Here is a 26,945-nt window from a genome sequence, read left to right on the forward strand (position 1 = left end):
AATCTAGAACATACTCATAGGCCACTACAGCTATCACAATTTATGAAACTCCAACAGGGTGATCAATTATAAGTAATTTTCTATTCAATTCTTCTACAGCTATTTTTAGAAAGCATATTATCCTCAAGTAATGTACGATTTAGAATTCTGTTTCAGAAATTATGAACTGTAGATAATAGATACATACAGTATAATACAAATAGCAGTCAAATAACAAATCCACCCGTTTTTAACTGACCGGGTTGGGATTTTAAACTGATATGCTATCTTCAAGTCCGAGAGAAATTAGTGGCAACGTCGCCCGCAACTTTCTGTTGAATTGCCTAATTATTCTATGCAAAAAACATTTTGTTAACGCGCAACATAAGACATCGCCGAAAACAACCAACGTTTCTAATCTGGTCTACAACCCCTATATATTTCTTCTGCTGTTAGTTTTTGCTCATTCTCATTTCAGTTTCATTGTTCAATTCGAGAGTATATATTCATTCCTATTCAAGGATCATCAGTTAAATCATAAGTGAAACTTTGATCACCGAATCTATATTCCTTCCAACAGGCTATATTTTGCTCCCAGCTCCCACACGATCCAATGATCCATTAGCTATAGTCTAGTACTAAACATTCATCGATAATATTACATTACTTCGTTACGCATTATGATTCTACATCATTGATTTTGAACCAAACAATAAATTATATTAAAACGAACTTGACTGATTTGAACTTGATTCCAGCGCAGAACTTTTCCTCAATAACAATAAACGCCATGCAGCAATGAGCCCATGCACTTGTAGGCAACTTGATTGGCAGTTCGTTAATTTGCTCAACCGATTAGAACACACTCAGTCAACGCACTGAACAAGGAGCTCGGAAAGCAAATACGCGGACGATACATAGTAGCAGACCCCCACAGGTCGACGGCAGCAAGATACTTCGCCGCCGAGCAAATTCCACACTAGTTCTTGCCATGTCTTTTGTCTAAATCGGATGATGAAGACTATGTTTTATGGCTCATGTCATTTCACTCTTGGAGATGGTCGCTCACTGTGCAACTGCAGTAAACGACCATGGTCAAAACATCGTCACAATGCTGTTCAATTTTTCTGTCACTAAAAATTTGCCACTGCGTAATATTATTTTCATCATTTCAAGACCTCAAAAAACTGCGATACAATGAAAAGAGAAAGTTGTCGAAACGTCCTGGAGTAGTCTTTGAAATCGGACACCCCCTTGGCCTAGGCGAAGTAGAGAGAGGCATGCACATTGCACTGAATGGGGGCTCATTGCGATGGTACAGTAAAATGCGGTTCTTCGGCCCTGGCTATGGTAGAGGCCACCCCTGGGCTGGACTATCATGTGATTCATCTGTATTCGGCAGCAAGATGATGGATATTGAACATTTATATGACTATATCTTTTTGTCAAATGTACAAATGTTTTATTCTTCGAGTTTGAATCTATGCCCGGAGGCAACTCCTCGAGAGATTTATAATCTATATGTGGTTATCTCATCGTATATAACTGGCGTGGTGACTAAGTATAAGATCAGCCACTCTAGACTATCATCATCGAGAAAAACAGGTCAAAGGAGAACGTTGACAAAGTAGGCTACGTTCATTTTGTGAATCTATACTACGTGAGACAATAGCAGACAGGTTTGATCAAGATGCATGACCCTCCCTCTCCACAATACGGGACTACGAGCATTGTGAACGGCAATTCTAGGTCATCAGTCGCCTGGAATTCTGAAAGGAGCGCTCTGGAATCAAATGCGGTGCAATTGGAAGTGAGTGCGGCTTCTTATTGCGATCAATGAGCCTAATCAGCTTATGCCACAATCGCCTCATAAATGTGTGTGATTACAATTATTCTCAATGACACGAATTACAGAATATTCGTTCAAGTTCAAGTTTATTCATAAAATTTCATCACTTCCAAACAGTACAATACTGCAATACAATGAATGATAGGAAGATGTCGAAACGACTAGGAGTAGTCTTAAGATCAGACACCCACCTGGGCCTATAGGCAATGTAAAGAGGAGGCATGCACTGCACACTGAACTTCTAACTTCTATCAACTTCTATTATCTAAACAACTATTCCGTACGACCCCGTTGTGTATCATTCAGTCAATCAAGTTTAATTGGGTATCAATAAATACGAAAAAGTAAAATGGGCGGTTGCACAGGCAGAACAGAAAATAGGGCCATAAATCATGCGAAATCTGGATTTGACGGTAAGGACGACTAAAAAATGATTTTAGAGCCGGTCTTCCGGGAGTCGATTTGAGAAATGACTTTTTTAGTCAACACAACCGTACTTCCAGTTAAAATTTTCATAGGAATCATATTCTCGTCCGATTTTATAACTTTCGCGATTAAAAAAAAAGTGTCTTCTGTTCCGAATCCAAAAATATAGTAACCCTATTATATAACTATGTATATGCCTAAGTTACGGTTCACGAAAATAGGCAGCAATAGGAAGGCAGGGATATATATCCCTGTAGGAAGGTGTAAAATAAAGTGCTACGATTGAGATATACGTATGCGGATAGTATAAGTATATGGTTAATTCGTTGAGATCAATGTATATATATCATTGGTTGAGATGCATCGTTGTCATACATTGATCAACCGGAAAATTGTGAGGGGTATCGTATATGGGTTCCCAATACTAGCGGGATCCAGTTCCGCAATGAACGACCTTGGTAATGAATTGAGGTATGGAGTTTCATAGATGTTGGGTATTGCTGTTATGCGGTGTAATATGACTTGGACGTCTGGATCCCTGATGTGGGCAATGTGTTTACTGTTTATATAGCTCAGTGGTGTGACCAACTGATCACTGATCCCGTATACCAAAAAAGAGATAGGCTGATTGTTAAATTTCGGGGTTAGGGTTGCCATACGTCCGGAATTTCCCGGACATGTCCGGAATTTCACTGTTCAAACTAGCGTCCGGGAGGAATTTCTAAAATATGCCAAATGTCCGGAATTTTGAAGATTTGACGACGTAGGCTCATAATGTTTTCGTAAATCAACATAAAAACATTATTTTTGGGAATATTTATGCTGATGCATGATATTTTTCTTCACGCTGCGCGCGATTTACCATCACATTTGTTGATTTTAGTATGAAGACTACCACACCCTCACAAAAAATGCAATAAAATATAAATAAAAACAACCTTCATTTACTGGAATAAGCCTAATTGTAGTCGCAATTATAGGAGAACGGTACATTCCTAGAGATCGTTAATGCCGTTTAAATGCTTTATTCAAAGATATAGTGATTCCAAACGTGGGGGTCGTTTGCCTTTATTCTGGGGTTCGCGAATATGTTGAACGTAATCAGCTTCCAATATAGCCCGTGAGTAAGTCCGGGCAAAGGTGCTAACTTCTTTTAGTAATCAGCTCGTCAAATTTTGATCTGTGTACAATTATGCATTTATTAACGAGTTTTATACTCAAATAAATGATTAAGCTGTAAATAAAGCAAGGAAAGACTAAACCGAAACTTGCACTTATCACTACCTTCAACTCCAGTGAGTTGACACAAAAGTCTTTGTCAGCATGAACACAAGTCATGCGTGACGGTATGAGCCATAACCATACATCCCCCCACAACTCCGATAAAGGCACAATTTGAGGAGTTGAAAAGAAAAAGGCGCAACAATAAACATGCATCAGTATGAATACAACGCGCCAAGGACATAGTCTTTGTGCCAAAGTGGAGGATTTTTGACACGGTTTGACTTGCGGCCACCATCAGCACTGGTTGATGGTGAAGTACCAGGAGAGTCATCATCATCATCCATGTACGCATCGTCAACATCATCCACAGGCTGGTCGTTGCAATGTTTTTCCTCGTGTGCGTCATTGAGAATCCTCTGCACGGGATTCGCACCATCAACATGCGGTGACTCAGTTGTCGGCACGGGTGATAAAGTTTCCGTACTATGCTGCTTTTCAGTATATCGACAGAATGGCTGTACTTTACGAAGGTACTTTCTGTTTCGCAAAGTCAATCTCCCGGACCCATCAATCTTAACAAGATACTGGTCATTGCCGTTACACTGAACAATCATACCAGTCTTGTCCCATCGAAGAGGGAAACGTCCATGTTGATTTTGTACACGACATATGTCCCCCACTTCAAGGGGTGCCAGATTATGAGTGCGTGGTCGCAAAGATTCGAGCTGCTTAGCGAACCTGGTACGTAATGTACGTTCTCTTGTTTGCCATAGCTTTGTCCACATCGGTCTTACGATATGTCCGTTGAATACTGAACCAACTTTCTTGAATGGCAGAGCGTCTTTCAATGGTCTTCCAAAAACGATTTGAGCTGGAGACAGGCCATTGTCTGGATCAGGACAGTTTCTGAACTGTAACACGGCTCGTACAAATGAGTCGGTTCGGAGCTCACCATCCTGTGATATATTTCCAGTGATAAGTCGTTTAATTGACTTGACCGCAATTTCAGCCCGGCCGTTCGACCGAGCATTGTATGCTGAAGACAGTCTGTGCCGAACACCCCATCGACGTAGGAAATCTTGCGTACTATGAGCGGTGAATTCAGGTCCGCCATCGCTGCTCAGTTCTTCTACAACGCCGAATGTCATGAAGTAGTTCCGTAAAGCATCTTGCAGTCCAAGTGCACCAGAAGTTTGAGTGCCAGGCTTGATATGAAAGATTTCAGGCCAATTGCTGAAACGATCGATGGCTACGAGATACTGGTGACCTGCAACAGTGCAGTAATCTGCGGCAATAGCCTGAAAGGGGTATGTCGGGACGTAAGGATCACAAGGGGGCAAATGCGGCTGGCTCGGTGCGGACCTGCTACACGCATCACATTGTGCCCGCGTTCTTGCAATGCAAGCCGACATACCGGGCCAGAAAACAGTAGCTTGAGCTCTCTGTGACATGGCATTGATACCTTGGTGAGCAGAATGAAGGGTGTCACATATTAGTTTCCTCAGAATTGAAGGTATAACAACTCGATCATCATACATGACAACATCATCAACAATAGAAAGCTTACCACGATAGCGCCAATATGCTTGGACCTGAAACGGCAACTGTTCCGATCCACGCGAGAATCCTGAGACGATGTATTCCTTCAGCTTACTGAGAGTATCATCGCATAGGGTAGCTTTTCGCACATCCTCCCATGAAATGACTTTAATGGCGTTCAGGGATGCCCTTGTAGCTGCAATAATAGACGTCTCTAGTTGGTTGTTTTCATCGTGACCTGCTGCCACACAATCGACTGGGTCCAGGGAGGACCAGTGAGTCGTGTCCAGTGATGCGGGGTGCCTCGAGAAAGCATCCGATGCCGGTATGGATTTACCTGGAACATGAAAAATACGAAAGCGCCAGGACATTGTACGCTGCTTCAGGCGGAATATTCTAGTGTTTGTAATATCGTCCAACGATTTGTCCCCGAAGATTTTGATCAGCGGTTTGTGATCAGTAGCGATAACAAGGTCATCACAGCCAAGGGTAAAGAACTTGGTATCCTCCAGGGACCATGCCACAGCAAGGGCTTCGCCTTCAATCGGAGCATATCGTCTTTCTGAATCACGTAAGAATCGGGAACCTGCCAGAGTAATTTTCCAGCCATTGGGACAGCAATCAGGCGTCGTAGATTCGCACTCGCAGTATTTCTGACGCAGCCAGTACCCAATGCCCGATTTCGACCAGTCGGGATTCAAGCAAGTTTTTCGCTTCGGGTCAAAAATGCGCACCCCATTCTGGATTGCTCGAATAATCTCAGCTTTTGACTCCGCAAACGCCTCATCGAGTTCATTGGTCCACGTGAAAGAAGATTTTGGGCTAAGTAAGCTCTTGAATGGTGCCATCATGTCGGTAAGTTTGCCATAATGGGAGACTTGGTTCACAAGTCCAAACCACGACCGTATGTCTGACAGCTTCTGCGGCCTTGGGAAACAGGCGATGGATTCCAAATATTTTGGAAGTGGACGTACGTCGTCTGCCGTAATCTCGAATCCTGCAAATTCAATATGCTTACATGCAAACTGAAATTTCGAAGGGTTAAGAATGATGCCATTGCGTCCCATCAGTTCGAGATAATGAATCATTCTCCACCAATGTTCAGACAGACTGTCATCCCATAACACTGTGTCGTCGACGCACTTTGTCTTTCTAGGCACATCAGCGATTATCCGATCATACCGATGAGTGTATCCATCCCCGCTTGCTATGAAACCTTGTGGGGCCACTCGATATCTGTATCTGCCAAATTCAGTGATGAACGTGAGTAAGTGGCGATCATCTTCTCTGACGGGTACTGAATGGTAGCCATTCCAGGCGTCAGTAACCGATCTGAAAGTATCGGGAGGGATGGAACGGGCCTGATGAAATGGTGGAACGATGTGGTGCGTGTCCCGGGAGCAATGGCGGTTGAGGGATTGGAAGTCGATTACTCTGCGAGGACTTCCATCGCTTTTACGAACCCATATTGCTCGATGACACCACTTTGTCGGCGTATTGGGTTCAACTTTTTCAATGACACCAAGACGCACGTCATCATCCAATTGTTTCTTAACTGCATCACGCCAGTGAATAGGCACTTGAGACGGTGTGTGGACAGCTGCTGGCTTTGCATCTGGATCAACATGAATGGATATGGGTGTTCCAGACATGGAAGGCAACGTTTGATGTTTGCACTTGTTGAATGTTGACGAACTAAATCGCAGTAGAAGCCATTGTTTCATCTTTTCGTTATTTTCCACACATGGCGTGAATGGGAGCTCAGTGGGCGAACTAGGAGGCAACGACCGTTTTAGGCATTCACACGAGCGTTGATTACTATTGGTGTTTGAATATTCCTTCGTAGAGGCCGGAGCAGTAATTGCGGCAGCGCCAACTGTAGGGAAATCCGGCCCAATAATATGCAATTGCTCCATCGCACCTCTGCTCATGTAGAACAAATCAGTCGAGTCTGTTACATAAACCATCTCGGCTGTTGCTATGCGATGTCCGTTGCGCATTTTACCAGACATTCGAAGGAATACTGCCCCCAGAATATTTATGCCCTCTTCGTTAGCAGCAAGCATACGTTTAGTTACGGGTACTAGACAGTTCTTAGTAAGCCCACATGCTAAGAACATTGTTAGGCCCATCAAAGACGATTGGGCACCACTGTCCGCAACACCTTTTACTGCCGTAGACGACATTTGTGGACATGGGATATCGAATTGATCATAATCTCGAGTATCAGTCCATACCTGCAATTCCACAGTCGGTTGCGGTTTCGATTCCTTTGCTAACCACCCCTTTGTTCCGTCGAAGATGTAGTGCTTGAACGACGACTGATGTCCACGCGGAGTAGCATTACGCGTTGTCGATGCATGGTCATTATGGCCGTCAAGTGTTGAAAGAGATGCCATATGTCCAGACGGGCTAGATGCAGATGATACTTTTCTCTCTGTTTTCCAGCATTCTGAGCATTGTACGAATTCTTTCAAGAATTTCTTCCCGAATCGTCCCTTAATGTACTTGAATTTTTTAATTTTCTTGCCACAAGAACGGCATGGTATCATAACATCAAGGTTGGCCGATGGCGGTGCATCTTGGGCTTTAGGCACATTAGACGCGACAGTTCCGGTGTCATCAAATGATCCGAAACTCTGGCTACTAACAGAGATAGCACGAGACGCCATTTCTTTGGTTTCAATCACTTCAATAGTCTCTGGCAGAGTCCTGTCGTCCAGGTCAGGTAAACTGAGGATATCTCGCCGAATATCTTCATTTGCTATGCCTGATATCACAACATGTTTGACGATGTCATCAGAATAGTTGACTATCTGATCACAGTCTTGTCGCGTGCACTTCATAGCAAATGTGCAGGTACGAGCTATTCCATGGACCTGAGCAGCAAACGACCGAATAGGTTGATCACGATCCTGGCGACAACAGAATAGATTGGCCTTGCGAACACTTGCTGCTATATTCATAACAGCCAAGGCCTTGATGGTAGCCAGAAGTTCGTCCTCACTTATCTGAGACACATCATCAACTTGTTTGAAAAGGTCTGTTTGTAACGCAGATTCGCAGCATTGCCAGAGCTGATTAGTGATTTGATCTGCCGGCATATTTGTGCCCCCTTTAAATAATTCCCATTTGCGAAGGAATACATGCCAATCCTCAGCAGTCGTATCTCGGGAGACTACAGGGCGTTCCATGCTGGGAAGTTTTTGACGTGCGACACTGTCATTATGTTGTGTGGCCGTCTGGTGTATCATAGCATGAATGTTCAACTCTGCAGCAGCGATGGCAGCTTCAGTATCAGCAGTCTGGAATCCGCAATTCGGAATAGGGCATTGACCGACAGGCATATCCGTTATCCAGGTGTATGAAGTTTAATCATGTACAATTATGCATTTATTAACGAGTTTTATACTCAAATAAATGATTAAGCTGTAAATAAAGCAAGGAAAGACTAAACCGAAACTTGCACTTATCACTACCTTCAACTCCAGTGAGTTGACACAAAAGTCTTTGTCAGCATGAACACAAGTCATGCGTGACGGTATGAGCCATAACCATACAATCTGGGCCACGGAACATTTTCAAATTGGAGATGAAGTTGCGACCATAAAAGGTTGGAAACCACTGGATGTGGGGTGTTTATAAAGCTCCGTGGTGCGCACCGGCATAAGACTGATAAACGATCTTATCGGACTTAGCGATGCACAATTACGCTCCCTGTATTTTCATCATCATCCTCCACCACCAGCTCTACCGCTAACTCATGTGGGCGGAGAGTATAGTAACTATCTATAGTAATATATGGAACAAGCGAACAACCAATATTATTGACAGAATTCATTCAAAAAATTTAACGACATGATGCACATAGAAACCAGATTCATATGGCAAGCCACCCCAGAAGTTGCATCGATTACCCTATGGTGGGCTCAAAATCATTGTTGATTTGGGCGGGAAAGGACTGAAAACATGTGCTTTCGGTCCCGGTTACGCCAAAGAATATATATTCCATATATTATATATTCTATATTCTTTGGGTTACACAACACACAGCCACATACTCCTGAACCGGATCGTGACCACCTCTGGTCTATCAGCAAAGCTTTGCTAGTGTGACGTCATAACTCATTTTTAAATCCGCTAGTTGGCGCTAAAGGGTGTCCAGAATTTGTATCATAGAAATATGGTAACCCTATTCTAATCCATCCGATTCTACGAAATTGAAATTGAAATGCGACCCGCGGTTTTGCTAAAAATCGGGCCCAGCAGTTCAGTGGTCACGGCACTCCCGGCTCTTGAGCCGGATATTGGTTACGTGTTACGTGTTTATATAGCTCAGTGTTACCTACGCTGGTCTGTTGACGTATTAATTTTATTTGGTATGGGTCATTGATTTAAGACTCAACAGGGAATCCCGGAAGTGGGTCATAAAATTTACCGGTAGTAGCACTTGATTATTTTTTTCGTTCGTTCTTTCCACTGAGGTTCTTTCACGTTTAGAGTCTATAGATTGACTATAAGAGCTTACTAAACTAGGTAGCACTGTCGAGAAAAGTTATGAAAATGAAGTAGAATGTGTGAGTAGCGAAATGGGCACTTCTTCGATAGTAGGTAGACATCGAAAAGTGTCCACCATGATCACCAAAGAATGTTTTCCATGAACACGAATAAAAATTTATAAACGTCAAAATAAATTATTGTTTTTTGTGTCTTTGGAGAGACGGATATTAGGGTTGAGGTGGGGGTATTAGGGTTGGAGAAAGGGGTACAGATTAGGGTTGGGGAAAATTAGGGTTATGGGGGGGGGGTACAGGGTAGGGGAAAGGGGGATATTAAGGTTGGGGGTAGGGGGGATTGGAGGTGGGTTAGGGTCAAAGTGGGTTGGATATCATGTCCCTCACTCCAACCCTAATATCTCCCTCTCCCCCAACCGTAATCTTGGGATACCCTAACCCACCTCCAATCCCTCTTTCCCCCAACCCTAATATCCCCTTTCCTCCAACCCTGACCCTAATATCCACCAACCCTAATCTTGGGATACCCTAACCCCAACTTTGACCCTAACCCACCTCCAATCCCCCTTTCCGCCAACCCTAATATCCCCCTTTCCCCCAACCCTAATATCCCCCTTTCCGAACCCTCATATCCACCAACCCTAATCTTGGGATACCCTAACCCCAACTTTGACCCTAACCCACCTCCAATCTTTCTTTCCCCCAAACCTAATATCCCTCTTTCCCCCAACCCTAATATCCCCCCTCCCATAACCCTAATTTTCCCCAAGCCCAACATCTCCTCCCCACCCCAACCCTAATATCCGTCTCTCCAAAGACACAAAAAAAAACAATTTATTTTGACGTTTATAAATTTTTGTTCGTGTTCATGGAAACCATTCTTTGGTGATCATGGTGAACACTTTTCGATGTCTACCCACTATCGAAGAAGTGCCGCGAAATGGATGTATCAGATGGTAGTATGGTATAATCTCAAGCGTAGGCCTACGCTGTATACCTTACCATCATACCGTATGCCATTATTGCCATTCTGATTTCTGACTTGATCTATAGTGTCTATTATAATTAAAATATAGCATCATCATTCCAAATGGATGATTATTCACAACTTAATCCAATTTCAGGTAATCTGTGATATGCCTCAATATGTGTTGGTTACCGGTGGTGCTGGTTACATTGGAAGTCATACTGTAGTGGAAATGGTCCAAAATGGATTCACCCCAATAGTAGTCGACAACTGCTGTAACGCTACCTGTATCAATGGTGAAAAGGTTTGTAATGTACGTTCATATATTGTGCCTTCAACCAGTGTCTATACCAACGGTTCTGCACATTTTGACTCGAGTCAAGTCAAGTCGATCGATTTTCAAAGGTGACTCGAGTCAAGTCAAGTCACTCGATTTTTGGAGGTGACTCGAGTCAAGTCAAGTTGCCTTTTCGAAGTATGAGGCATGATTACGTCATTGCAATTTGCTAGCTGTCTGAAATACAGATTGAGTGGTCATTGATTCCGAACCGATGAACGAATATAGAGTTAAATACGCACGCAAGAAGACGCTGCATCGCTCACATATACGTAGAACTATTAAACTACGTAAGTAATTGTATAGCCTCAGTTTATAGTTACCAGCCAAAATAGAATAGAGAAACGAATTGATAAGATGCAATACATTACCCAGTTACAAATAGATGTGATACAATTCGAGCATGCGTTGAGGACAATATAAACTATATTCGAATTCAATTCAAATAAAACAAGAGGTTTGGTAAAGGTAAAAGAACAGAGAACAGAAATTTACATTTTGCTATCTTCTTACTTTACTACTAGACTCTAGAGCAGGGGTGGGCAAACTACGGCCCGCGGCCCGCCAGAGTCAAAAGAAACTTTTTTCAAATATTGATAAAATGCGTACGGTACTAAAAATCGAAATAATGCAGGGACTTGGTGAAATATACCACCATGATAATCCCAAGACAGTGGTTCTCAAACTGGGTGGCGCGCCCCCCTTGGGGGCGTGAAAGCAACTGAGTGGGGGCGCGTAGCTGAGCTAAACTGAAAACATTTTTCGCGCTTGGCGCGATTTACATCCAGTTCATTATTCTTGCTCTGTATTTAGTCTGAATTTCATATTTCAACATATCTCATCCACAGTCGTAACCTTCCATGCCATTGAACTATCCGTTAGGTCTGCTAGCGCGAAATATTTCACCATGAGAGGGGCGTGTCTTAAAAAATTGAGAACCACTGTTCTAAGGTAAATACTCCCTACATTCTTTAGGTTAATTTCTTGTGCGACATCCCGATCTCAAGGCCCACGCAGTTTGAAAGGTTTCAACTGCTAAACATCACAGAAATCCTAAATGAGATTGACATTATTCGGATCACGAATGTAATTTCAGATTGGCCACTCCAGTTTTAATTATTTCAGCGATGTGCTTATAAAAACGATTCGCGCGTGTTTTAGGTAGATTCGTTCTCTGTATGCGTAGAATTGGAGTAATGATATATTATATTCACAAATAGTAAAAGCGTGGTTGAAGCTAACATGGTTATGATGCTGTCAGCATTGTGTGTCGTGGAACTGAACCAAAACTGGAATTAGTAAATCTATGAACAGATCGCTGCTCCCAGATTTAAATTTCAATCCTATTCTAGGAATCAGGACAATCGACTTTCATCTATAGTTTTGACAAATTGGTTATTGAGGTCGACCAGCCTATGAATCTTGCCACTATGCTTCTGACGCGTGTACGATATCATCAACGCAATGTTTGGTTTGTTTTAAATAAGCACATATATTATCAAATACCAATATTGCGTTTTGGTTTATAATACCAATTTTATATAGTGCGGCCCGCGAATGGATTCAGATGTTGAATGCGGCCCGCGAGCTCCAAAGTTTGCCCACCCCTGCTCTAGAGTGAACGACAACGTAAGCTGTAAGCTTCGATCACTTCGTTTGCGGTCAATTTATTCATGAAAGAACAATCGCGGCTCAGTGAAACGCTCGATCATTGAATGATTGATCGCTTTCAAGGGTTACACCAGCGTTTCGTGAACAATCCGAACATATGCAAGATACAGTGATTTTTATCGACACCGATTACTTGATGACTTGAAATTGACTCGTGAATTTTGCTCCGAGTCACGAGTCAATCCACATTTCTGATACGTCAAGTCAAGTCATTTTAGCAAAGTGACTCGAGTCAAGTCAAGTCATACGAAAAAAAGTGACTCGAGTCTGACTCGAGTCAAGTCATGACTCGAGTCATCCCAACACTGCCACGACCCCAATGGGAATGTTTGCCTATTCTTTAGGAGGCGTAATTGAATACCAATGACTTTATTTGCAAGACTGCCAATTAACCGGATGCTATCGGTGGCTCATTTCTCATTTCTAAATAAGAGAAAAAAATACATTTGACGAATGCAAACTCGGCAAACAAGATATCAGACCAGTTGAAGTGTCGTTTTACAGCCCCACCTATACTACAAAGTCAGATTGGTGTGTTCCCACCACTATGAAGATAAAATTGTCGAGTGCATGGAAATCAATGGGACTGGAATTTCTCCTTCCAGGAAAACTACAAGTCTCGGCCAGTGCTCTGTTAACTATCCGGCACTTCTTCGTTATTCCCCACACATCCAGAAGTGATCACCATGAAACCAATAAATGTTTCCCATGAACATGTAAAAATTTATAAACGTCAAAATAAATTCTTTTTTGCGTTGGGATTTGGGCTGAGGGAATATTAGGGTCGAGATGGGAGATATTAGGGTTGAGGAAGGGAGTATTAGGGTGGGTTAGGGTCAAGGTTGGGGTTAGGATATCTTAAGATAAGGGTTGCGGGACAGGGGTACTAGGGTAGGTTAGGGTCAAGGATGGGATAAGATATCCTAAGTTGAGGGTTGGGCGTATCGTAGGTTTGGGGGAAGGCAAACTCAACTCTGACCCTAATATCCCTTTCTCCCGACCCTAATATCTCAAACTCTAATCTTAGGATATCCTAACCCCAACCCTGACCCTAATATCCCCCTTCGCCATCCCTAATATCTCAAACCCTAATCTTAGGATATCCTAACTCCAACCCACCCTAATCTAGGATATCCTAACCCCAACCCTGACCCTAATATCCCCCTTCGCCATCCCTAATATCTCAAACCCTAATCTTAGGATATCCTAACCCCAACCTTGACCCTAACCCACCCTAATATCCCCCTCCCCCAGCCCTAAAATCCGTCTACCCCACCTCAACGCGAAAAACAATTTATTTTGATGTTTATAAATTTTCACATGTTCATAGGGAAACATTCATTGGTGACATGGGGATCATTTTTTCGGTGTGTGGGGAATAACGAAGAAGTGCCAACTATCCAATACACTCGGCACGGCCGACCAACTTATATAGATTGTTGTCTATATTTCGTGCGGCGCAGAATTTCATGTAGCACTAATTGACTACTTCGATTGTATACAGATAGAAATCGTCTAAAACAGAGGTCTCAAACACGCGGCCCGCGACGACAGTTTAGATTTTTATTAATTTGACAATATCCAAGCGTCACTCCTATATCTTTTCAGGTTATAAAATGAAAATTCCCTCTTAAATTGCTCCGAAAGCCTGAAACTATTCATCAAACTTCACCATCACATCAAATGCAAACGCTACCATGCAGTGGAAGATTCACTATTTCGTCACATTTCCAATTCATGATGACAAAACCTGACCCTTAGGCGATTCGTGACTGAAATTTGTGAGTTGGACTTGGAAGCGACCTTTTTTAGAATTACTCAGACTCGGGCTAACTCGATGGCAAAATGAAAATGACTCGAGCTCGAGTGGACTCAGAATGCCGTGAATTTGTTAGAACCATGGACGCAACAAACTAATCGCGTATCAGGGGAACAGTAATAGATCAGTAGGTCGCAGCTTGGTATTTCGCTAACTAAGCAAGTAGTTATGGCAACCATTGGCAATCTGTTAGTTACACATTTTTGGTCGCTAAACCATGTTATTAAGGCCACTTAAAGGTACCGAGTTCCGTAGTGGTACGCTCCAAGCTCCAACGATGTAACAACAATGGGCCGTTCGGCGTTCCGACATTTCAATCACTAGGACACATTCATTAATATACTTATATTATATTTATAGTTTTTTTCTGCTCCTATATTTGAAGATATTTGGCCATGAGATTAATAGCCTACTTATCAGAAGTATACCCAAATACTGGATTCGAATTACAACGCCCTACCTAAAAATGTTTTGATATCAGATCAGTCTCTATTATCAATACATTAAATTCAAAGTATTCATAGTACAATAGCTGCAAAATTATAACCCGATAGCTTTTATGATGGCATCATACATTTGTCCACCCATATGGTGTCTATATGTTATAATTAATATATATCAAGTACAACAACAATTCTATTCAAATAGGTATAAATGTGATGATTCTTTTCGTGCCAGGCCTAAATTGATACAAGAGTAAATCACATTTTGACGATGTGTGTTTCCTTTCAGTCTGCTGGATCAGCTCACTTTCAATAGGACAATTCATTCCCGCCAAACAAGGCCTACTTGGAACGACATAGAATACCCCTAAAAATGCTGCGGCCCGCGGCGTCGTCAAAACTGGAAAACTGGCCCGCGAGCACATTTGAGTTTGAGACCTCTAGTCTAAAAGGACCCATATACGTTATTAGTAGGGCTGGGCAAAATCGAGTACCTGAGTGATTCGATTCTGAATCACGTATTATGCTTCGAGTCGAGTATTCGATCACTCATTACGACGTCGTAACAGTAGGCTATGTAATATGTCCAATTTCAAATATGTACCTTTTATGTCATCACAAAGAATATAATGCCAGTTGTCCATCACATTGAAGATACTTCATGGTCTTTTATTGACCATACCGATTTCATTGCACTTTGTGACAATGTTGTGGGATGATCATGACTCCGGAAATGTGGTATTTCCAGAAATGTTCGTAGCTTCGTACTATATGTGTCGTATGCTGCGATATGGCCAATGAAGGTTTCAAGCCTTCCATAGTGGAAAATACTTTCGAGAATATAATTCTCATTGATAAATTGTCTTTCAGTGGCGAGGAGCTTATAATTTCAGTAATCGGAAAAATCGTCTTCTACTACTCGACTCGAATCATTACAATTATTACCAGATTCTGATTCGAGTACTCTAATCATATTGCCCAGTTCTAGTTATATGCATAATTGGTATTACTGCACATATAGGCCTAGTCGCTAGCATCTCACATATGCCGTGAGTAGGTTTGGGCGGAGCTGGTGACCATTTTTTTAGTAATCAGGAGGGCAAGTTTTGTTGCACTAAAATCGTGAGAATGTTGCACTTAATTTCAACATAGTTGCAGTAACAGTTGCATTTACAATTTTTTAGAATTATTAGGGTATGAGATACTCAAGTGCCGATCTGTTTCGTTTTTTCGCTATTCAATCGATCATGCATATATTTTGATGTTCTTTGGGTTTGAAACCTACATTTTGCTGTCGGCTCGTGCAAGGGCGTCAAATTTGGTACTTTCTCTTTTCACAGACAGCCTGGCGATACCGTCAAAAATGACATTTTATGCCGGTACGCAGTAAGAAAATAACGCAGTGCGACAATAATTTTCCGCAAAAAGTCAAACAGCATACATATGTTCACTGTGAAGGCACTGTCGTGTTTGGCTGGCGTTTTTGAACTTGCAGCTAATCAATCATATAGTTCTTCTTTAAGCACATCAAAGAGAGAAACATACTAGAAATCGTTCTATAGCATGTTTTTTAAATCACTCATTTACATTTTGGGCAATACTTGATAAAAGTTGCAGTAAAAAGTAGCATGAAAAAATATAACAAGTTACATTATAAAATTCCTTCAAACAGCATAAACATCATACTGCATAAATTCTGAGTATTTAGGAAGCTTCCAGAAGCTGTAAAAAAGGTTGCAAAAACTTGCCCTTGTAATCAGTATGCTGCGCCAAATTGAGAGGTGGGTAGCGGAACATTTTCAAAACAAAATTTGGTGGCGACCATGCAAAGGTTGAGAACCCCTGGTCTATTGGCTATAGTATGCTTTTATTATAGGGTAGTAACACTAATCCCTCTGGATGCACAATAGTCTTCCCTATTTCTGTTTGAAATCCTTTTTACCCACTTAGTAAAACTCTGCTTCTAGTTCCACTAGAGTCTATTGGTGACTACTTCTAATTATTTTACTCACAATCCTTTCTTTAGACACCAGAAAGTATCAAGCGTTTGGAGAAGATAACCGGGAAAGAGATAACATTTTTCAATGTAGAGCTACGAGACAAAGCCAGCTTGATGAGAATATTTGAGCAGTATCAATTCTCTGCCGTGGTGCATTTCGCAGGACTCAAATCAGTGACCGAATCCGTCTCGAATCCACTGGAGTATTACGAAGTCAATTTGGGAGGTATTCCTTTTATTGCCTTCATTTTACTGTGACTTGAACACTTCTATGTTTTACAGCCACTATAAACTTGATTGAGTGCATGAAAGCGCACAATGTATTTAATATTGTGTTCAGTAGTTCGGCTACTGTTTATGGTGAGTAAAACCAAACATGTCTTTCTCTGGCCTTATTTTCGTATTCTACTGATTTTATCCACAATGTTTTTAACTAGTTTCAGGATGACTTGAGCCATCACTTTATCCAAGTCAAGTATTTCGAATGACTTGACTTGAATTCAGTCATTGTTCCCAAATGACTTGATTTGACTTGGACTTGACGTATGAGAAATCTGAAATAGCTTGAGACTCAAAGTCAGATCTTAGAGTCAAAAGTTATTAAATATTACTTCATAAAGCATTCCTAGTCTCTCAGCTCTCCTTTATATATTGAATTCCGTATCCTATAGATATGTTTTGGTTAATTTTATTGAAAAGCGACATCACAGACCAAACAGTGTCGGCATGATAATAACTAACTTATCGGTATCAAAGTGGCCTTTACTATAATAACATCCTCTAATTTTTGACGAGTCTGCGCACACTCACCAACTCACTGCGCAGACCCTTGGGCAACAGTGCGTAACAACTAAAAAAAAGGTCATCACTCCGGAATTTTTTGAGCGCAACTTGAATTTTCTGTGCGCAGAGACCGTGCCAGCACTGCGCATTTGCGCACGTGCGCAGCTTAGAGGGAACATTGATTATAAGATAAATTTATTCAATTAGTATTAGTTGTATAAAACTGGCTGAGGTGAGGTTCCACGCAGTATGTATCACACATGTCTAAATCCATCTTTATCTATTTATGTGAACAATAATGGACAATACTTCAAGAATAACAATATATACTATTTGGTCGCTGAATTCATATCGATACGGAAGGCATTAATGAATGCGGGAGATATGGGTGCATACTACTCTAAACGCGTGATTGATGATTAAAAGATTACGTTTTATGGCCAACAAAAGACTGTCCTTTCTGGGTTGTTTCAATGAAATTTGGTAACAAATTTATCATAAATCTCAAACATTATGTCTTCTATATACGTAAGTTAGGTCCATTAACTGAAACTCAAAATATAAAATATACTTGAAATTACATCGAAATGACTTGCGACTCAAAGGTAGTGACTAGATGCCAACAGTGTCTGTAACAGCCTAGTAGGTTTGTTGCTGTTGGGTTGATTGTAAATTGCTACGTTGTAGTTTCATCAGTACTGATCAGACATTGTCTGACGGTTGAATCTGCCAATAGTTACATCGTAATGTGTATACTTGTACATGTGGCGACTGTGTACTAAGGCCTCACGGCCCATTGTCGTCATCATAGCCTGTACCGGATTTTCACAAATAAATGAATCCATCTAATCTATCCAACTATCTTGTAATTTTAAATTCCGATTCATGATCTTTTCGGCCTACAGAGCTACCCGTCAATATAATTTCAATTGTGTGGTAAAGTGTTAGTAATAAAAGGAAAACACTGATTCTATTGACACGAAAGGAGTCAGTTTTGTAGTCTGATCACAGTGATCAGCAGCATACTCTACAATTTGGTCCTTTCGCATTGTATTATTAGCTTTGTTATATCCATTCTGACGTAGTGAGACTGTATTTGAAAAGTGGGCCGTGTTTGAACGATACCAAATATTTGATGTCTTGAAAACGCCACTTGATTATGTATTTCAAACGAAGTGTTGGATTTCAAATATAGTGATTTGTGATCATCACTAATATCGTCCATCGTCTGTACTCCAAACGCACAGGAGTGGTCTGTAGTCAGAACACACAGGAGTGGGCTTTAAAGCGCATTATTCTAATTGCCTGACATTCTGTACGCAATAATTTGTCGCAGGTCCACCCGAGAAGCTGCCAGTAGACGAATCCCATCCTGTCGGCAACGGAATCACGAATCCTTATGGGAAAACAAAATACTTTATCGAAGAAATTTTAAGAGATGTAGCAAAGTCTGATGACAAGTGGAATATAATTCTTTTGCGTTACTTCAACCCGGTGGGGTCACACATATCTGGGTTGATAGGAGAAGATCCTCAGGGACCTCCAAATAATTTGATGCCTTATGTCGCTCAGGTAATTATTCCTATAATACTTTTCTGGGCAGAGTCACTGTAGAGGGGGAGAACCAGTGGTTTAATAGGCCTACTCAGGAAAACAATTAAAAAACTAGTCAGTAACAAGATGACAACGGCACAAGGAGAAATTTATTTCGAAATATATAGATCTGTAGGATGGCTAATAATGTTAAGGTATTTTCAGTAGTTGTGGCGATTTCTTACACAAACCATAAAATAATTTTTCTCAGACATTTGATAAGTACGGTCACATTCATTTCAATTGCCTCCACTTGAAATATCGGCAGTGTTCGAATATAATAGGCTATTATCGAGGACTCTTACCTATCCAAATAATCCCGGAAGTTGAAGCTACAAAATGAACCATTGTAATGAGAACGATATCCGTTTGCACAAAAAGTAGTCACCGTGAATGGATAAGATGTAATGGGAGTATCAATTTCTCTTTATGGGTTGTGTTTAGAATGGAATCTATTACAATTTGCCCGCGACTGCTCACTTTCTCTCTTCTTCACCCATTTTTAAATTAAATTCCATTTTTCAATTGAATTTTTGTAGGTAGCCATTGGCAGAAGACCAGTACTGAGCATATTTGGTAACGATTATGACACACCTGACGGCACAGGCGTCAGGGACTTCATTCATATTGTTGATCTTGCCCAAGGTCATATCGCCGCCCTGAAACACATCGAAGAAGTCAAAGGCTGTAAAGTAAGACTTTTTGTCAACATTGTATAGAAATTTTGTTGATGGGGCGTTTCTCTGTGCAGGCATACAACCTAGGCACAGGGAAAGGTTATTCTGTTCTGGAAGCCGTGAAAGCATTCAAAGAGGCATCCAAAAGAGATATTCCATACAAATTTGCGCCGAGACGACCCGGTAATGCAGCAACACAGATGTAGTGACTACCTTTCATAGTCTGGCATTCTGGTTTCGGTGGTATGAATAGGCTACTATGTTAGTGACCACCTATGTCCATGTTAGGAGTACATGGTGTTCTTTGGGCCGTAATATTATATATCTGCTAATGAAACTCAATGAAAAATGAATGTAAGATTGTGGTCCGGTAATCTTGAGGACAGACTAGTATAGTATTGATTCGGGAGAAATTGCTTGTATTTAGGTTTGCTCGACGACTATCGGATAGCCGGTAAGATGATGTTCCACACTTCAGGTCCGGCATACTTGATAGACCAATGTGTTTTCTTGTATTCCGTCCTGATATGGGTTGCGAAGAACAAATTGATCTTGAGTATTCCATGAGCTTGACTCACTTGCTCAAGTAGGGCTGAGCACAACGATTCAGTACTCGAATCCTACGAGTATTAATTGCAATGATTCGAGTCGGGTCGTATTAGATAATATTTTTTTTGAGTATGGAAATTAGTTAACCGCGTGAATTATCATTTCGACACTTTCTTCCCAATGTGATAGTAGCCTTAAATATGCTGCACAATACTACACATGGTCATTACGGCTGTTCAAACATAACGCTGCACGCCAAATTTGGATCAATTCCAACCAGTAGAAGCATTGTTATGAGAGGGGAAAATTTTGGATATATTGTTATTCCCGGTGGGGAATTCTATAATTGATAATGAAAGAGTTTCACACCATAAGTATTATTATTTTCGAATTGGAAATGCGCTAATTTTGTTATGCAACGTTTAGTTAGACAATCTAACAATTTAATGTTGTAGCGGGTAAAATCAAAATGATATTTTATTTAGTAAATCCAAAATTGACGTTATCAGTTACACAATTTTTGAAACCTTCGAGATTGATATGTCGAGACGCCTAATTATCGCGTCTTAGCAAACTGAGCCCAGTAGTATACCGAGGCAACTAACAATAAACGCAATATTATTGATCGAATTCACTTATTAACTTTGAAAAACGTTCGCACCTTGCTGGGCTAGGGCATATATGCACATGCACACATAGTCCATGTGACATGTTATTGATGCATAGTAATATGATTCCTGTTTTCACTGTTACCGTGCTCCGATTGGACAACAAAAAATGGTCATCAACATTCAAATAGCCAGTGTAATGATTTGTAAATTTCATGTGGCCCTTTATCTGAAAATGTTGGCCACCCTTGCACTGTCTTACTTTTATCATACCGATCTGTACTGGAAATGAATTGGTCTGATACTTGATTTCGCTCAGCCCTACTTGCCTCATGTCCATTGCCTACTTAAGGGGCTATTTAGTATTTCAGAAGAACAGTCGACAATTTTGTAGAATACTGCCCGTATATGACACGTTCGTGATTTACCGGATTCGTTCAGGTGACCTTGGCGATGTTCATGCCGATCCGAGTCTAGCTAAAAAAGAGTTGGGATGGGTCGCTGAGAGAACGCTGGAAGAAATGTGCGCGGACTTGTGGAGATGGCAGATGATGAATCCGAAAGGGTATAATCCCAACGTTGAGGACTGAGAGTGAATGTTCATGACCGGTTTCTGATCAATCTCAAATTGGAACATCCTCGACCACGCGAATCACCATGATAGAAATAGAAAATTAAGTGCTTCAATAGCAGTATCTGTAATCTCCCATATCATTGTTGTTGCTCTTTGTTATGTACTTGTTTGTATGAAAAATAAGTCTCTTCCTTTCCACCGTCCCATCTCATCTTTCACTGTTGTTTTTCATTTCAATGTGAAGTACGGTGCCTCTGAAGATGAATCAACGATTCTTGCCTTGATAACTTTCTAATGGTATATATTTATGTAGTCAATTAATATTTGCTGTTCTCTGTCGCAATACACGTATGTAGTAGAACAAAATGTGCACTTCATCATCACTCACCTATCATTACTGGAGAGAGCGAAAATGAAGTGATTCATTCTCTGACACCATGAAGTGTGGGTGGTGAGGCCGTACGTGAATAGGTTCCTGTAATTACACTTGGTGACCGATTCGCATCAACTGTACTCGCAAAATGTAGGTGCTAGGTGGTTTCGCTTTTAGCCAGTGTTGAAGCAGAAATTCAATATCGATACAAGCGTGATATTTTTGAGAAAAATTGTCACTCCACCGAAAAACATATTTTCAACCACTTTTAAAAAGGAACCTCCACCAGCAGTTGTACATAAAAATGTATCGTGGCAATTGCCGGCTACTGGTCGTTACTTGTAGGACTACATCATTGATGGAAGTAATAATTAGTGGTTATATTACTTTCATATGATCAAGACGTACAATGTACATTGATATGATAACGATGCAGTAATGAACGGATAGGATGATGTCGAAACGACAAGTACTGTCTCCGCCAATCATTTTAACAACCGCCCCGGCCTACTCATATTTATTATTATCTACGCCCGACATAACAGTCTTCTGTTGACACTTTCATTCCCTACCCTGCTAAGCTTCCTTTGACAGGTCTATCTCTGGGCTGTTCTGTAAAGAAGCTGTTGGTAACAGCCAACCTTTTAGTGTCAATAGCGGTGGAAATAAGCAACTCGCCAGTCAGTTATGATACTCCAGTATGTACAATGCCACAAATATCAATTACACGTAGAGAAGTAGCTGTTTTCCAACAAAATATCTAAAAATTCTCAAGTCATCCAATGATGTTCCTGAGTAATAAACGCAGAACGCTCAATAGTGGCTACAATACCTACATTGCCAGGCTAAAATAATGACTATTTCATTCGTACGATTGATGAAAATCTATGCAAGGACTACTTTTTACTTAAACTAAATACCAAAGTGTAGAATACGTGGCCAATTTTGGCTATCTCTCCAAATTATGTCGGGCATGATTCAGCTCAGGTTGCAGTCACAAACTGATGATTCAATGGAATATGAATCGACTATGTAATATCATACAATTTTCTCAGACATGAAATACTGGACTAAATGCAAGCGAGTAATCTGACGTGCGTAAAACATAATAACTACACCTAGCTTCATCACCATTAATGACTTTGTGCTAGTCACGAAGATGCAGAGCACATTGCAACTTTGGACACTGGCCTCAGCGATTGACAAACAAAAGCCTGCACACACTATTTTGATCAACATCTAAAAAATTTCAAATTTTAAAATTCCTGTGCATCCACATTTACCAAGTTGGAGTCGAGCCAAATCTGGTGTACAGCGTTTTTTAGGCAACCCAACAGTTTAATCAGCGAATCCAAAAAAAAAAAAGTTATTTTTTACGACCCTAATGTGAATGTATCGATAGGCGAGTTGATATTTAGATAGGATATGGTTTCATTCAAGGGCCCTCTATATTTATCCATTTAGAAACAGCATCATGTCATGGGCCTGTATATTCGTTAACGACTCTACCACTCCAAGGTGGAACTAATTTAGCATTCATTACAATAGCTCTTAGGAGTTTTGTAGTTGTATTTACATGGCATGAGGTTGATAAAAATGGGTGCGAGTGCAAGCATTACTCACAGGATTGTATCTATAATAATCTCAGCTGTCTTGTGAAAAAGAATTCAATTAGACAAAAACGCCTTAAACCACATAGAGGAAAACATATATTTTTTGCAGTAGTCGTTGCATGACAGGTATCACTCATAAAAAGTATTCAAGTCCCACATGCAATGCAGCTCACTAGACCCAGCTGGTTATGCGGCCTGATGTGGCATACCGAATAGAAAACTCCATTTGATGCTGAGATAGATTATGTTGCATCACGGTAAAGAAGGCAGAGGGATGGCAGAAATACATACTTAAAAGTTGCGAAATTATAAACATAACATGCATGAGAATGATAATACGATAAGAATTGCACAAATAGACGAGGGTCAGAACCCTCCCGAACAATGTTACTCAGAGATAGAATATCAACCAACATAAAGAATGCTACAGAAATCGTCCATCGCATGGGTCACTGCAATTGCTTCATATCTGTGTGCAATGTTAGGTAGTTTCGAACAATCACTTGTTGGTGGGAATACTAGGTCTATATCAATCTCGTGAGTGGCCATGAGCAAAACGGTGATTTGCAAATGGATATTTTGTGGTTCGATAGTAAAAATATACATACTACACTGCAAGCCGACTATGATGCAAAACACTTCAATTAAGGCGACAATCGCATTTAGAGATGTAGCATCGGCTTAGAGAATACTGCACCATTTATCAAGAAAGCCTTGTCGGGGTTTTGTAGACTCAGTAACCACAACGCTGCCTTTTGATTTTGTATTAGAGTCCACTTTGCTGTCCATTTTTCTCTTGATATCCCGCGCTATGTTAAAAAACGCTTCATCGACATTAATGCTAGCTTTGGCACTAGTTTCCATGAACTTGATTCCGTATTCAACCGCCAGAGTTTCACCGCTCTCTTTGGATACCACTCTTTTGTCATTCATGTCACATTTGTTGCCCAACACCATCTTTTCCACATCGGCCGAAGCATGCTCTTCTATGTTTCTTATCCAGTTCTTGATGTTTTCAAATGACTTCTGGTTTGTGATATCATACACAAGCATTATCCCCATAGCTCCCCTATAATAGGCAGTTGTGATAGTGCGAAATCTCTCCTGTCCAGCAGTATCCCATATTTGTAATTTGATCTTTTTGTCATCCAACTCGATGGTACGTATTTTGAAATCTATGCCGATGGTCGATATGAACGTGGAGTTGAACTGATCCTCGGAAAATCGAAACAGAACACACGTCTTGCCAACACCGCTGTCGCCGATAAGCAGTAGCTTGAAAAGGTAATCATAAGTCTTGCCACTCATGATGCTGGTAAATATATAAAAATATTGTTTGATATATTTCTCCTTGATACTCGGGAAGGTATAGTAGTAGTGGCCCCATAAATCCAAGTACTGCAATGTTACTACCAGGGTTGTAAGCAAGTCACAAGGTTGTGAGTCGCATGTGAATTTGACTTTCACAGTTTTGACCAAGTCAAGTCGAGTAATTTTCAATTTACAACCGAGTCCAAGTCAGGGAGCAACGGGTCGTGTCCGAGTCATAGTGTTTACTGCTCAGTATCGGGCACAAGTCCGGTTAAATTCACACTTCTATGAAACTCCTGGGTAATGTCGAAGGCAGTGGGATTCATAATATACCGGTAAGTCGGTAATCATTTTTCTCATTCTAAGCATGTCTATTCAAACTTACGGCGCATTTTGCCGAGTATGAAAGGTGAGTAGTGATAATTCTGTAAGGTAAAGTCAGGCGCTCACAAGGACTTGCATGAGAAGAGCACGAGACAACGATTCCATCTGGGCCAGTTCCCTAACTTCTATAATTCCAACACAAAATCTGCTGCTGTGCTCACTGCTCACACTATATGTTTTATTATTTAGTGATTTTTTATTAAATTACCTCAACTTGAAAAATCATCGCTGCTCACATGTTATATTAGGCAAAATGTACCGAGATTCCAGTGGGGCGCTGGGGCCGGTATAGCCTACATACATTTCTTTGCCGATATGAAACTACGGACACTAGCCTTCCTAGTTTTGAGTGCCTCTAAACTACGGGTACTATAGATCAGTGCTCAATCAAGATCAAGCCTAATCCGGGGTGTTCAACCTCCATGTTATTCACAGCCGTGCTTTGATTTCATTTATGCTATAGCATATGGTCGCATTCCAGCAGAGACTCGCCATGGTCAATCTGGACGTCATATGCTCTTGCTCATGTTAAATTGGCTACTGGGAAACATCGCACCGCGGCGGGACTTGTGGGGTTCTGTGCCATCACTGAGTTTTGACATATACCTTGTGTATAAAAGTTTACAATCGTAGCAGCAGAACACCCTCACAGGCTTATTATCTATGCACTAAAATCGCGAGTATAAATGTCAGGAAAAGCTATCTGGATTCCCTTTTCGCAAATTTTTTATTCTGGAGAATGTATTTCATTGACGATATTGGGCTTTTCATGTATAACTCCTAAATATTTATTTATTCTTAGCACAAGTGATCAGATTAAACGATAGAGTTGACGGAGGGGATGTCTTTGAAAATTTTTCGCACAAAATGAATGATGATAGATTTTCCAGTTTTTATTAATCACTTTGTTGCAAGTTGTTATTTTTGAACTTTCGACAGGATTGTAGTTGTAGGCATATAATCGAAATATATGTTATATCGGAATCGGCCAAATGTACAAGAAAAACCTCAATTCGTGAGACGTACACCATTCTAACTTGGTATTTCTTTATGGTGTTTATCATTTTCCTTCGCGAATCACTTGCACTGCACGGTGGGACTCGTATTGCACTATTCATTATATTAAAGACGAAAAATCCTGGTCACCCTGAATCGCGCTAAGTGTGAATGAAATTTCCAAGTTTAATTCTTTAAAAGTTTTGGGAGCCAATATGCAATAAAAATTGCATGTTGACGGTCGTCGGTCGCCAACAGGCGCTAATTCAATTGTGTTGAGGGTCGCATAATTATTGTTGAATTATGTTAACTTTGGTACACCCTAGGCCCAGGGCGTACGAAACACCCGGTTGAAGAGCCCTGCTATCGTTGAACCTATTCCTATGAGCGATTTTCCTGCAGCACCAGCAGACAGCAGTTTAACATTCATAAAATTACGGTAAGTCAAGGACGAATTCACGAGCAACATCGGCGTGGTCCGTGGATATACTTGACAAGAAGGTTTAGTTGACATCTATTATTTATCTTAGCAATATCTAACGCGGAATACAAATTGATCCTTCATTCTAACAAACTAAATCAAAATCAGCGAACAATCACTTCGCGATGACATAATCGATCGCAAGCCACAAACCATAAGCAAAACTACTGAAAAATACGATACACCCACTGATCTATGTAAACATTGGACACTGGAGGGCGCAAATTGGAGTACAG

The 26,945-nt window shown here is 40.9% G+C and overlaps 2 protein-coding genes and 1 long non-coding RNA gene across 4 annotated transcripts in view; 2 read left to right on the forward strand and 1 right to left on the reverse strand.

Annotated features, from left to right (window-relative positions):
- LOC145452878 (uncharacterized) overlaps positions 1 to 26,945 on the forward strand; it is a 193,675-nt gene that overhangs the window by 156,882 nt on the left and 9,848 nt on the right. The gene's annotated exons all lie outside the window — the stretch shown is intronic.
- On the forward strand, positions 1,536 to 21,917 carry LOC145452863 (UDP-glucose 4-epimerase-like). Of its 2 annotated transcripts, none has more exons than XM_080331000.1 (8): positions 1,536 to 1,789; positions 10,656 to 10,811; positions 16,795 to 16,993; positions 17,050 to 17,127; positions 18,887 to 19,122; positions 19,683 to 19,835; positions 19,895 to 20,003; positions 21,419 to 21,917. In XM_080331000.1, the coding sequence occupies exons 1-8, from the start codon at positions 1,670 to 1,672 to the stop codon at positions 21,565 to 21,567; spliced, it is 1,200 nt and encodes a 399-aa protein (XP_080187126.1). In that variant the 5' UTR covers positions 1,536 to 1,669; the 3' UTR covers positions 21,568 to 21,917. The 2 variants fall into 2 exon arrangements, with proteins under 2 accessions (XP_080187126.1, XP_080187127.1); XM_080331001.1 differs by having other exon boundaries at positions 1,539 to 1,789; positions 10,656 to 10,802.
- On the reverse strand, positions 23,619 to 26,844 carry LOC145452873 (ras-related protein Rab-8A-like). The gene has a single exon (XM_080331011.1). It carries the CDS (start codon positions 24,843 to 24,845, stop codon positions 24,219 to 24,221), a length of 627 nt encoding a protein of 208 aa, XP_080187137.1. The 5' UTR covers positions 24,846 to 26,844; the 3' UTR covers positions 23,619 to 24,218.

Source organism: Botryllus schlosseri, chromosome 12 (assembly GCF_051294905.1).
Source record: "Botryllus schlosseri isolate E-star chromosome 12, Bs_hap1, whole genome shotgun sequence".
Classification (NCBI taxonomy): Eukaryota; Metazoa; Chordata; class Ascidiacea; order Stolidobranchia; family Styelidae; genus Botryllus; species Botryllus schlosseri.

Bases quoted from the DNA above. Each gene is read 5' to 3' on its own strand.
- LOC145452863 (XM_080331000.1), top strand. From the start codon at position 1,670: ATGCATGACCCTCCCTCTCCACAATACGGGACTACGAGCATTGTGAAC. The intron at 10,812-16,794 runs GTACGTTCATAT...TCCTTTCTTTAG, and splicing joins ATGGTGAAAAGGTTTGTAAT to ACACCAGAAAGTATCAAGCG. The intron at 19,123-19,682 runs GTAATTATTCCT...GAATTTTTGTAG, and splicing joins TGATGCCTTATGTCGCTCAG to GTAGCCATTGGCAGAAGACC.
- LOC145452873 (XM_080331011.1), bottom strand. From the start codon at position 24,845: ATGAGTGGCAAGACTTATGATTACCTTTTCAAGCTACTGCTTATCGGC.